At 39.8% G+C, this 12,870-nt stretch overlaps 1 protein-coding gene across 1 annotated transcript in view; it reads left to right on the forward strand.

The window, feature by feature from the left end:
- The first annotated feature begins 1,753 nt into the window (after positions 1 to 1,753).
- Positions 1,754 to 12,870, forward strand: part of LOC126335949 (SUN domain-containing protein 3-like) — a 42,938-nt gene continuing 31,821 nt past the window's right edge. Inside the window, exons 1-2 of the mRNA XM_049999425.1 lie at positions 1,754 to 2,141; positions 10,754 to 10,860. Of these exons, the coding sequence (XP_049855382.1) occupies positions 1,754 to 2,141; positions 10,754 to 10,860 (495 nt within the window). The remainder of the gene's footprint in view (positions 2,142 to 10,753; positions 10,861 to 12,870) is intronic.

Below are 12,870 nucleotides of genomic sequence, written 5' to 3' on the forward strand. Positions count from 1 at the left end.
AAGTTTTTAAAGTAAGGTAAGCTTGATGACATGGAGTTAGGAAAGTGCATGGATGCATGGTGGTGTGTATTCAACATTATTATTAGCATTTCTTCAATAAACATGATGTTTTGCATTGTTGTAATGTTTAGTTTTTTTGCTCTTCACTGTGTCCACTTTTTGTGTTGCAGGAACAGTGAGCCCCAAAAGCTGAGTTTCATTGTGAATTTCTTGAATCTTGTTATTGATGGCTTGCAACTAATTGTGAATCTTTTCCATTGTCATGGTGCCATAATTAACAGTCCATGCTTATACTTGTTTTTTATTGTTGGGTATGCCAATTATGTGGGTAAAGCTTATACACCACTACTTTTTATTTTTAACTACACAAATGAAAGTTTGTAAAAGACACAGAATGACTTAGGGTAACTTCAGAGATAAACTTTGTACCAATGGTTACACACATACTGGACTGATTGTTCCACGAGATCATTTCAGGTTTCCCCTAGAATGAGATCTCCATGTTAATGTATGTGTTCACTTACTGCATGTCCATATGGGTACTTCATAATGGAGTCTACAGTTTGTGAATAAATGAATAGTTGAAACTATTTTCAAGTCAATATGCAACATTTTCCCAACAATGCTAATTAATATGTTTATCTATGTAACACAGTTTGTTAGTGTCTGTGATTTTTCAGTCATTTCATTGTGTTTAGACTTAAACGTTATTTTAATGTCCTATGAGTGCAGCTACTGGAAGTTTGTAAAAGGGAAAACAAATCTCAGTAATGTTAGTGAGTGAACTTTTAACTTGATTATTTTATGACTGCAATCTTGGAGGTCAGTGTTTCACCTCCAGGAAGTAGTCATATATCATCTCACTTCCGTAAAATTACTTACTCAAGGATGATGACTTTAGGCAGTGTTATTATTAAGAATTACCACCTGCATAGATTACCTCTGTAAATTCAATATGGAGCTGCCATATTGGTGTTCACATACCTGCATGTTCTAATAGACACAGTCATGAAAGATGTCTCTGCAGATGTGTTTCCTGGCTTATTTTCAGACAGTTTTACTGTTGATCTGCATAACATATAATGCTTTATATAGCTGGAATGTTCCCCATGATTTGATTGGTTAGACAGCAATACTGTATCTCATCACAGTACATTTCATTAACACTTGCTGTAATATATTCAATGCGATCCCCACAATACACTGTCCAACAAGATTAGCAGTATGCACAAATTCCATTATTGACCAAATATTCATCTCAGAAACAACTTACAGATTCACAAGCAGAGTACTGAGCATGAGTTATAGTGATCATGAGGCACAGCAGCTGTGTATAGAAATGCCAACAAGTAGTAGCAGTTCCAGAAAAGTAGTTGAAAAAAGAACCTTTTCTGAAGATAACATTAGAATTTTTAATCTCTTACTGGTGAAGGAAAACTGGGAAAGCATTGCCACTCAGAATAATGTTGATAGCATGTACATGAGTTTTCAGAGCATCTTTCTTCACTATTTTAATGTAGCATTTCCAAAAGTAGTAAAAACAGTAAAACCTACCAATAATAAGCAATGGGTAACTAAAGGCATAAAAATTTCCAGTGAGAGAAACAGATTTCTGCCGTACTTTTGTAAGAAATATAGAGTAACCCAAGAATTCACAGATTATTCAAAAGCCTACAAAAGAATCTATGGTAGAGTAGTCAAAGAGGCAAAAATTATGTGAAATGACAATTTGATAAGAAACTCATCTAACAAAATGAGATCCACGTGGAGAGTTATAAAGAAAGAAACTCGTTGTTCAGTGCCAAAGAAAAAGAATGTATCATTAGCACTAGAAGGCTCAGAAGTCACAGACCCAAATTCAGTTGTGGAAAAATTCAATGAATACTTCACCTCATTAGCTGAAGACCTTGTTCAAGTGCACTGTCAAGGACCAGTCCCAAGTTTCTCCAGCAAGTCAGTGACCTTCAATGCTTCTATGTATGTGTATGAAACAAACCCCAATGAAATTATAAGTAAAATTAAATCATTAAGCAATAAAATGTCAAGTGGTCTTGATGAAATACCTGATTTCATATTAAAAGCATGTGCTCACCACATAGCAAACCCCTTGGCAAAAATTTTCAACCTCTCTTTAAAAATTGGTATATTTCCAGATATTTTTAAAATAGCAAAAGTTTCACCACTGCTAAAAAAAGGTTCTTCTGAAAAAATATCAAACTACTGACCTGTGTCACTGTTAAGTTCCTTCTCAAAAATTCTAGAAAAACTCTTTTATGACAGGCTTTTAAGTTTCATAAATAAATATGCACCTCTTACAGTACAACAACATGGTTTCAGAAAGTCTAAAGCTACACAGACAGCAATTTTCGAATTCTTAGACTGCATTTTAAAATCCCTTGATCAACATAAATTAGCTGCAGGTATTTTTCTAGATCTATCAAAAGCCTTCGAAGTCCTGGACCATAACATTCTGCTCGAAAAATTAGAAAGACGAGGAGTAAGAGGTGTAGCACATAGCTGGTTGTGTTCATACCTAAAAAACTGCAGGCAGAAAGTATCACTTCAGTGTGAATTCAACGAAATGAATAAAACAAGAAACAACTCCTGTCTTTCTAGGGAATTACCAATAAAATATGGTGTACCACAGGGCTCAGTCTTAGGTCCACTACTCTTCTTGATTTATGTGGACGACTTGGTTGAATATATGCGTCCCACAAAAACTATCCTGTTTGCTGATGACACCAGCATATTGCTCACTGGATCCAGTCCAGAAACTTTGTGGTCCACAGCAGAAAGTTCTATGAAAAGACTTTATGACTGGTTCACAAAAAACAAACTCATTATAAATACTGAAAAAACTGTGTGTGTCGATTTTCATTTAATTCCTCCAACTAATCAAATGTCTGTTCAAGCCCAATAAAAAAATGATCCCCTAGAAAATGTAAGTGTCACAAAATTCTTGGGTTTTTGTGTTCAGCAAGACTTAAAGTGGGACACACATATAAATAACTTGTGTAGAAAACTATCATCTGTGTGCTATGGCCTAAGAATTTTAAAGGTTACAGCAAGCAAAACAACAGTACTGCAGGCATACCAAGCACAGTTCCACTCACTAATCCGATCTGGGATCATTTTCTGGGGATACTCAACTCACAGTGTAAAGGTTTTTAGAATGCAAAAAAGAACTTTAAGAATAATTTGTGGCCTTAAAAAGATGGAGTCCTGTAAATCCAATTTTACTGAGATTGGTGTTCTATATGTTCCAAGTTTATTCATTTATGAAACTATCTTGTTCACTAGGAACTACCTCCTGAAAACAGGCAAACTGGTACAGAACAAAAGTGTACACAACTATAGTACCAGAAGGGAATCAAATATACATCAAAAATATCACAGAATAACCACCTATCAGAGTAGCATAATAAACATTGGTGTAATACTACACAATAAGATACCAGAGGAAATAAAAAATACTACTCATCCAATATTTAAAGCTAAACTACAGGCATTTCTAATAAAAAACTGTTTCTATTCTGTCAGAGAATTTCTGAATAAGTAACAAAATTAATTGTAGTAGGTATCTAATTTTAATTGCTAATGCTATGTACAATTGTAACTTATCTTTGACTTGTCCAATATCAATTGTACAATTTGTGCTATATGATAAAACTGACCAATAAAAAATCAAATCAAATCAGATATACCTTTTCTTCTTTTTATAGTTATATTGCATATATTTCAAATATGAAAAATAAAAATTCATATGTTCATTTACCCTCAAGCTTTCCTCACTTACCATATGAATTGCGCTGTTCACTGTTTAATTTGGATATATATGTACTGTAATAAACCTGGCATAGTGTGCTGCACTACAAGCAGACTTAAGATTAATCATGTCTGGCTTCCTGTCCTCTCACAGTGCCTTAATATCTGATGTGTTTCTACCTAGAAAAATGGTATCACTTTTCTAACTCTAGAACCACCAAGCATGGGCAAAAAGTGCCTGTACATTTTTCTTTTATTAAAATAAATCAAAACAAATATCCTTCCATGTTTATGGACCTTTTTCTGTTTATCTTTCACCTTACAAAGTACTATAATGTACATTTACACAGTTAAAATATTAAAAATTGGAGTTAAATAATACAACTTTTATGCAAAGGCATATTTTGCCCTAGGTTGATACTACCTGTACCATAATTCAAATTGTATCTAAATTTCATTTTACAACCTCAGCATGTATTAATACATCCAGACAACTGCCATTTCCTCAAGCAAGTTTATGGTTACTTCTTTATTGCCTTTATATACTATCCCCATCTGTTTATTATACAGACTCCTCTATATGTAGAGTTTATCGCTTGCAAGGGTGGATGTTGTATGTAAATGACAGCATTCTCTCCAGGTGAAGTGTGTTTCTGGAGATGTTTTAATGTACCATAACGTACATTTGTACATGTGTTTTTATTTCTGTTTTTGAAACTTTTTGTTGAGAGCGAAAATGTATTTATTCTGTTATTAGATCTCAGAGTGAATAGAAATTTTGAACAACCTGTATGTTTGAATGCAGACTTTTATGTTTCTAGTTTTATACAAACTTCCATTGTCCAAGTTTTGACCAGTGTTGCTTGTTATACCTTTCACTAGACAAAAACAGTATGTTAACTTATCCACTTTTGGACTCCCTATACCAATTCTGGCCAGGGCATGCCAAACTCCATGCAGGCTGGCTGTGCGGCATGCATGTGGGCCAAGGCTCAGTCTGTCTGGACTTTGTTCACTCCTTCCTGGAAGTTAGTGTTGCAGTAAGGCATTTTCCAGTTGCCACAACTCTCTTCAGTTCAGCAAAATCACTGTGTCAGTGCTGTTTACCCTTCATTATTAGTTCATGGTATGAAACTCATTCACAGGTACAGTGGTTGCTTGCATACAAAGAGGAAGTTTAGCAATCTATTGTCACTAGCCTTTAAAATGATTTGGAATGACAGAAGAAATGAATGAGAATTCCCAATATATGAGGATTGGAACCTTAGTAGTGGCAACTATTCATATACAGCTCGTAAATGTTTCAAAGTTTCACTGATCTTCAAAGTAGTCACCAACATTGTGTATAAACCATTGCCAGCAATGTGGTAGTTGTAGGATACTCTTAGCAGTGCCAGTTGTGTTGACAGTTTGAGTGTCATCGTCTATTGCCCGACAAATTTGTAGCAGTTTTGAAGTGAAGGCCATGAAGTGTTTCCTTCAGCTTAGAAACTGAGTTGACTCACAAGGGCTTAAGTCAGAGGAGTGCAGTAGGTGGTATAGCACTTGGCAGCCCCATCAGTCAAACAAATCAGTAACAGCTTGCACTGTACTTGAGTATTGTCCTGCAAAATGATGGTCAGGTCCTGCAGAAAGTGTCATCACTTCTGTCTCTAAGCTGGTCATAGGTTGTGTTCCAAAAATGAACAGCTTAGAGACAGAAGTGATGACACTTTCTGCAGGATCTGACCATCATTTTGCAGTACAGTGCTGAAGCATGTACAGTGCAAGCTGTTACTGTTTTGTTTGACTGATGGGGCTGCTAAGTACTATACCACCTACCGCACTCACATGACTTACGCCCTTATGAGTTTAACTTGATTTCTAAACTGAAGGAAACACTTCACAGCATTTGCTTAAGAACTGTTACAAATTTGTCAGGCAATAGACCGCGCTGCTTGAGCTGTCAACACAACTGGCACTACTAAGAGTATCCTACGACTTCCACATTGCTGACAATGGGTTATAGACAATGCTGGTAATTAATTTGAAGGTCAGTAAAACTGTGAAACATGTATCTGTTTCGTAAGAGCTGTAAATAAATAGTTGCCACTATTGAAGATCCAACCCTCGTATATTATGCAGTTGCATAAGTGATGTTTAATGTAAATTTTCTGTGAGGTGATATTACAATTGAAGTGTCTTGGCTTAAGGCACTTTCACAGTAAGTCAGTTGATGACAGTCAAAAATCAATTTACTGACACAGTCAGTTATGGTCACAAATGTAAGTTCTGCAGTCCACTGACAGTTAAAAACAAATAAGGGAAGTCCTGAAACTTCCTGGCAGATTAAAACTGTTTGCCGGACCGAGACTCGACCTCGGGACCTTTGCATTTCCCAGGCAAGTGCTCTACCGACTGCGCTACCCAAGCACGACTCACGCCCCGCCCTCCAGCTTTAATTCTGCCAGTACCTCATCTCCTACCTTCCAAATTTCACAGAAGCTCTCCTGCAAACCTTGCAGAACTAGCTTTCCTGGAAGAAAGGATATTGCGGAGACATGGCTTAGCCATAGAAGGTAGGAGACGAGGTACTGGCAGAATTAAAGCCGTGAGGATGGGGCGTGAGTCGTGCTTGGGTAGCTCAGTCGGTAGAGCACTTGCCTGCGAAAGGCAAAGGTCCAGAGTTCGAGTCTCGGTCCGGCACACAGTTTTAATCTGCCAGGAAGTTTCATAACAGCACACACTCTGCTGTAGAGTGAAAATTTCGTTCTAAGGGAACTCCTTCTTGGAAATATAGGAATGACTTCTTTGACAACTGGAGTTCTTGGAAAACAACGCAAGCAAATCTCTCCAAGAAACTATGTTCTGAAAAGTTGTCTTCTTAGACATCAACAGTAGGCAGAAAATTAAAGTCCTATCTCATGAGCAGTACAAGGAGTTGCAGCATTAGAGTCCACAACCAGAGCAGCTGGTTGCAATATGTGGTGGTCCTGGGTGGTAAGGGGAAGATCGAGTCTGGGTGGCAGCGTGGTGCTGGCAATCTTCTAATTTGGACAGTGGAGACAGAACTGTCTGCTGCTTATAGGGGAAGGACAGTTATACCCATAAGGCAGATGACTACCAAACAGCTGTTGGTCTTGGGATGTGGGCTCGGACTTGCTGAAAAGAATGCACATAGGATATAAGCAGAAGGTCTGTAGATGTGGCACCCTTTACTGCTCATGCATGTGCCTTCTGAACTAGCATGCTTCCTGCAGGTCAGGCAAAGTTCAGCTCAATTTGGGCAGTGCTCCTGCGGAGCTGGAGTGATGACCTACATAGCAGTGCTATGTTGCAGGTTGGCGGCGATGCAGGATACCCCACCAACATGCCAACAATATCGTGCATAAAAGATTTAAAGATTTAGTTGACAATGAAAGAGAAAAAAATTGCAACTAGGGACAGATGGGTTTCATTGTTCAGTGCATCGAGAAGCAATTTTTGTTAAATTTGCTGGCATGCAGCACATGAAGAAACTGATTGTATGAATACCAAAGTTTCTTAAGCCACATGCATTATAGTTGTAACAGTTTTTTATGAAACTCAACAAAGAGTGCAGATGTTTTATATATGATTCCAAACTATGTTGGTAAAGTCAAGGGGCATATATGGAACAATTTTTTATTTAAAATTCACTATTGTTGAATTTATTAAGGAGACTGGAGTGCAGGAATGGAAATTTCAACTTCCAAATGGATTGCAGACCTTGAGTTTTAACTGCCCACTGCCCACAGCAAGACATTGCAAGGTGAGAGTTTGATAGGGATGCACTTAAAAAGAAAATTATATTGTGGAAGGGACAAATTCTAACAAATAACACCCAACTATTTCTCTATGTTTGGTGGCATTAAAAAAACACAGGGTTTGAAGAATTCATTGTGACCTTACAAGGGCAATTTCCTAAACATTTTGAGAACACTATCAATCTTACATGTGTTATTGAGAGCATTTGCCATTTTGGTTGAAAGTGCCCCCTCGCATGTACAGCTGTAACTGATTGATGTACAAGGTAATTCTTATTTTAATGACAAAACCTTTTACTTTAAAACTGTCCAGGACATCTGCATTGTTTTCTTCAGGCATAATTTTCCTATCTCCATAATGAGGTTGCAGAGTGGTGCAAGATTTTGATCAACATATTTGTGTGCAAGACCTTTTTTTTCAATTTTGAATGAAAGTCTTATACATTCACACAACACATCACATACACATGTCTACTGTCTCCAAGCACTGAGTCTTGGCTATGACTGCATCTGACGTGAGCTGCAACTCAGCTGGTGTCGGTATTTGGGGAGGGGAGGGTAAACTGAGCAGGGGTGGTGGGAGACACTAGTGCTGCCTGTGGAAGCTTGTTGGGAGCTTGCAGGGAACAGGATAGACAGCTAGGTCAGGTATGGCAATGGGTGACTGGGATGGGAGGGGAGGGGGAGTAGAGAAGAAACAAGTAGAGAGGGTGAAGGCCTTGTAGGCGCATTGGTGAGATAAAGAGTGGGTGTGTACTGAAATGAGATCAGGGAAAGGGATAGACAGGTGAAGGACAGGGACTAAAGTTGAGGCCACAGAGGTTACAGGAATGAATGTAGGGAGAATTCCTACCTGTGAAGTTCAGAAAATTTAGTTTTGGTGAGAATAATCCAGATGGCACAGGCTGTGAAGCAGTCAGTAAAGTGAAGCAATCATTCTGGGAGGCATGTTCAGCAACTGGGTGGTCCAGCTGTCTCTTGGCCATGATTTAGCAGCACCCATTCATGCAGACCAACAGGTTATTAGTTCTCATGCTCTTATAGAATGCAGCAGAGTGGTTGCATCTAAATTTATACATCACATGGCTGCTTTTGAAGGGGTAGGAAATGCCAGTGACAAGACTGGAGTTGGTGATTTGGGACAAGTCTTGCAGCTAGGTCTATTGCAGGGATAGGAGCCATTAGGCTAGGGGTTGGGAGCAAGGGTGGAGCAGGGACAGAAAAAAGTATCGCATAGGTTGGGTGGCTGGCAGAACACCACTGTGGGAGAATATGGAGGAAAGTGGAGAGAATATTTCTCATTTCATGGTAGAATGAGAGGTAGTCAATCCCTGTCAGAGAATGTAATTCGGTTGTTCCAGTTCTGGCTTGCCGAGTCACAAGAAGAGTGCTTGCTACCAGATTGTGGGTGTTTGTAGCTCACTGGTGAGAAGACTTGGAGATCTCTTTCTGGACAAGATTGGGAGTATAATTTTAGTCTGTGGAGGCCTCAGTGAGACCCATGGCATATTTGAAGAGGAACTGTACATTACTGTAGATGCAATGACCATGGATAGTTAGGTTGTACAGGAGCTACTTCTTGATATGGAGTGGATGGTAGCTGTTGAAGTGGAGGCACTGTTGGTGAGTTTGATGTGTATGGAGGTACTGATGTAACCATTCTTGACATTAAAGTCCATACTTTTTGAACTGTTATGTACTATGTAAAGCTTTAAACTGCTATCCATACCTCTTGTATGTTATGTATGTATGTTATCTGACAAGCAAATGCTAAATCACATTATAATTCATTTTCAAATAGAAACCATGTGACTTACAACATACAAGCTGTGTTCAAAAAGAAACCAAACTTTTGAAACAGTGCACCAATCAGCAGAGAGAGGGTGCTGCAGCTACTGAGTGCACCTAGCTGCAGGTTTAGACAACAAACTGCTATTTGCCTTGTGTCACTCAGACATTTAGCAAACGAACCACAGCCAGTGAAGTAAGCTCGTGTATAGCATGTTTGTCTGTTTAGTGCAATGAAGAGGCTTGAAGAACAATATGTGTGTGTGAAATTCTGCTACAAACTTGTCAAAACTTTCACACAGACATTTCAAATGCTTAGCCAAGCATACAGGGAGGACTGTATGAGTCACACACAGTGCTGTGAGTGGTTTAAACATTTTGAACAGGGCAGAATGTCAGTCTGTGATGATTCCAAGTCTGGACATCCTCCCACATCAACAGATGAAGACCATGTGAATATTGTTTGTGCAGTGATTCGTGGAAATTGTCCTATAACTGTTCGAGAAGTTGCTGAGGAGGTGGACATGAATGTAGGATCATGCCATCAAATTTTGAGCAAAAAACTTGAGATGTGTTGTGTCAGGGCAAAATTCATACCTCATTTGTTGACTGAAGATCAGAAATAGACCTGTGTTGAAATGTGCGACGATCTGCTTGCAGCTCTTAATGACAATGAGGTCTTTCTTAAGAACATCATAGCAGGTGATGAGATGTGTGTGTATGGCTACGATGCTGAAATGAAGATGCACTCATCGCAGTGGGTGGCCAAAAGGTCACCTCATCAAAAAAAATCATGCATGAGTTGGTCAAAGATCAATGCGATGTAGGTTGTGTTATTTGAATACAACGGCATTATCCGTCATGAATTTGAGCCATGTGACCAGATGACAAACAAGGAAGTCTACCAGGGAATCCTAGTGCGCTTGAGGGATGCTGTGCACATGAAGAGGCCTGGATTGTGGGGAAACCACAGTTTGATGTTGCATCATGAGAATGCACCAGCTCACATGTCACTCCTTGTCTGCAACTGCCTAGTCAAACACCACATTCCAACTGTGTCCCATCCACCATATTCTCCAGACCTAGCCCTAGCAGGCTTTCTCCTGTTTCCCATACTGAAAAACACATTTAAAGGATGTCATTTCCAAACCACAGACGAGGTACAGGACAATGTGATGAGAACCCTGCACCCCATCCCACAAAATGTGTTCCAGGAGACTTTCCAAAACTGGAAGAAATGATGGGAATGGTGTATTAACAGCCGAGGGAACTTTTTTGAAGGGGACAATACTTAAAATGTTCTACAATAAGCAATAAAGCTGATAGAGCAAAAGTGCAGTTTCTTTTTGAAACCACATGTTTCAATACATTTACCTCTATTTTATAAACAATCATAATTTGTAGTGTAAAAGCTATGACTATCTTTTTTTTCACAGGAGGAAGTGTCATCACCACTCGCGGTACACAGACAAAACAGATCAGTGTATCATTGATGGGTACATCACTCTGTACCCAGAAGAATTTGCCCAATCGTATAATACAGGTGAGAAATACCAAGTAAATGTGAAATAAAATTGTGGTATTGTATTCCAGAAAAGTGTAGTTATTGAAAAATGTGTATTTAACTAAAAAGCAGTTAGTTTTTCACTATTGGAGAACAATTAAGGCTGATTATGAAAAATTAATTTGGAGAAATTTCTTCAAAGAAGCACAGATTCAATACAGGAATTGGTGTTTTCTTTTTATGTTTTGATCTATATCACTGAATAGAGTGAATGAGAAAAAATAAACAATTTTCAGTATGATTCTTCAATTTCTCCCAGCATATTTGTTGCTCGAACAGTCCACGGGTATACTGCCAGTTCATAGTGTCCAACAGGCACAATATTTCGGCGATCAGACATGTCGCCATTGCCAGGTGCGCTGATGAACTGAGCTCCTGAGAATGGGCGGCTGATTTACAACCCCCAGGAACTATTTAAACTTCATCGTAAACTGGCCAATCAGTTTAATTCATGGACGTGGGACTGGGTGGATGGTGTTACCTGGACGACAGCCGATTCTGCACATAAAAAGGCCACTGGACGTCAGATTTCAAAATTCTCATGTCTCTCGGATAAACCATTGCTGGAGGCACCAAACAAGATGATCATCAATCTCACTTACATGGAGCTGTCTCATGAGGCAGTTTCGGTTCTGGAGAAGACACTCAACTTTGCTCCCACCTATAGGTTCACGCCGGTGCAGACATCGTCAGTGCAGTGGTACAGGTTGTAGCGCTATTATCACCTGAAGCAGCAGAAGAAGTGTGTCGGGATTCCTGCCGGGTTCTGACCAGAACTAAACGTACGAAGACTAACATTACCAGTAGAGAGAGGGCGGCCATTCGGGACCTAAGAGAGTGCTCTGAGATTGTTATCTTACCTGCTGACAAAGGCAATGCCACTGTTGTTCTTTTCCGTAAGGACTACATTGAGAAGATGCAGCACCTGCCAGATGACGACTCCTATAGGAAGATCAACGCTGACCCCACGAAGAAGGTGGAGAACAAGACCTGGGCTCTACTCAAGGACATGGATCTACCAGAGGGGGACACCAAGAAATTGTCACCTCAAGGACCTGTACCACCGAGACTTTATGGACTCTCTAAGGTCCACAAAGAGGGGGAACCTATGCGCCCAATTGTCAGCAACATTAGGGCACCTACTTACTTGCTGGCAAAATATCTGGCTGAATTACTTAGCCCCTATGTAGGTAAATGCTCTCACCATATCCGTAATTCCGTGGATTTCGTAAAACGTCTCGACAACTTCAGACTGAAAGACACTGATATCCTAGTGAGCTTCAACGTGGTTTCACTATTCACCAGGGTGCCTCTATGAGAGTCAGTCGAGCTTATTGGGCAGAAATTGACGAAAGACCACCGAACTCTTTAGGCATGTTTTGACCTCATCGTATTTCTGTTTAGTGGGGAATACTATGAGCAAACAGATGGAGTCACAGTGGGCAGCCCACTCTTGCCGGCTGGTCACGAGTTTGTACATAGAGTACTTCAAGGAGGAAGCCTTGGTGTCATCCAATTGGAAACCTATTTGTTTCTTCCATTATGTCGATGACACATTCGTCATCTGGCCCCATGGTAGGGACAAGCTTCTGGATTTCCTTACACACCTAAACTCCATACATCCAAACATCAAATTCACTATGGAGACCAAAGCAGAAGGAAGATTACAATTCCTGGACATCACGGTCAAGAGAAGAGCTGATGGTATCCTGAGCCACGGTGTGTACAGGAAGAAAATGCACACTGGCCTGTACCTGCATGCAGACAGCTGCCACCACCCTTCTCAGAGGAATGAAGTACTAAAAACACTAGTACACAGGGCGTGCAGCATCTCAGATGCAGAGAATCTGGCCCAGGAATTGGAACACCTCAGAACCGTGTTTCGAAAAAACGGGTACTCAGAATGGCAGATTAGAAGCGCTCTCCGTCCCACCACCACAGCACAACCTGTGGAGATGGATGAAGTCATGGAAGAAGAGGTAGCCACTG

The sequence above is a fragment of the Schistocerca gregaria genome, chromosome 2 (assembly GCF_023897955.1).
Source record: "Schistocerca gregaria isolate iqSchGreg1 chromosome 2, iqSchGreg1.2, whole genome shotgun sequence".
In the NCBI taxonomy this organism is placed as follows: Eukaryota; Metazoa; Arthropoda; class Insecta; order Orthoptera; family Acrididae; genus Schistocerca; species Schistocerca gregaria.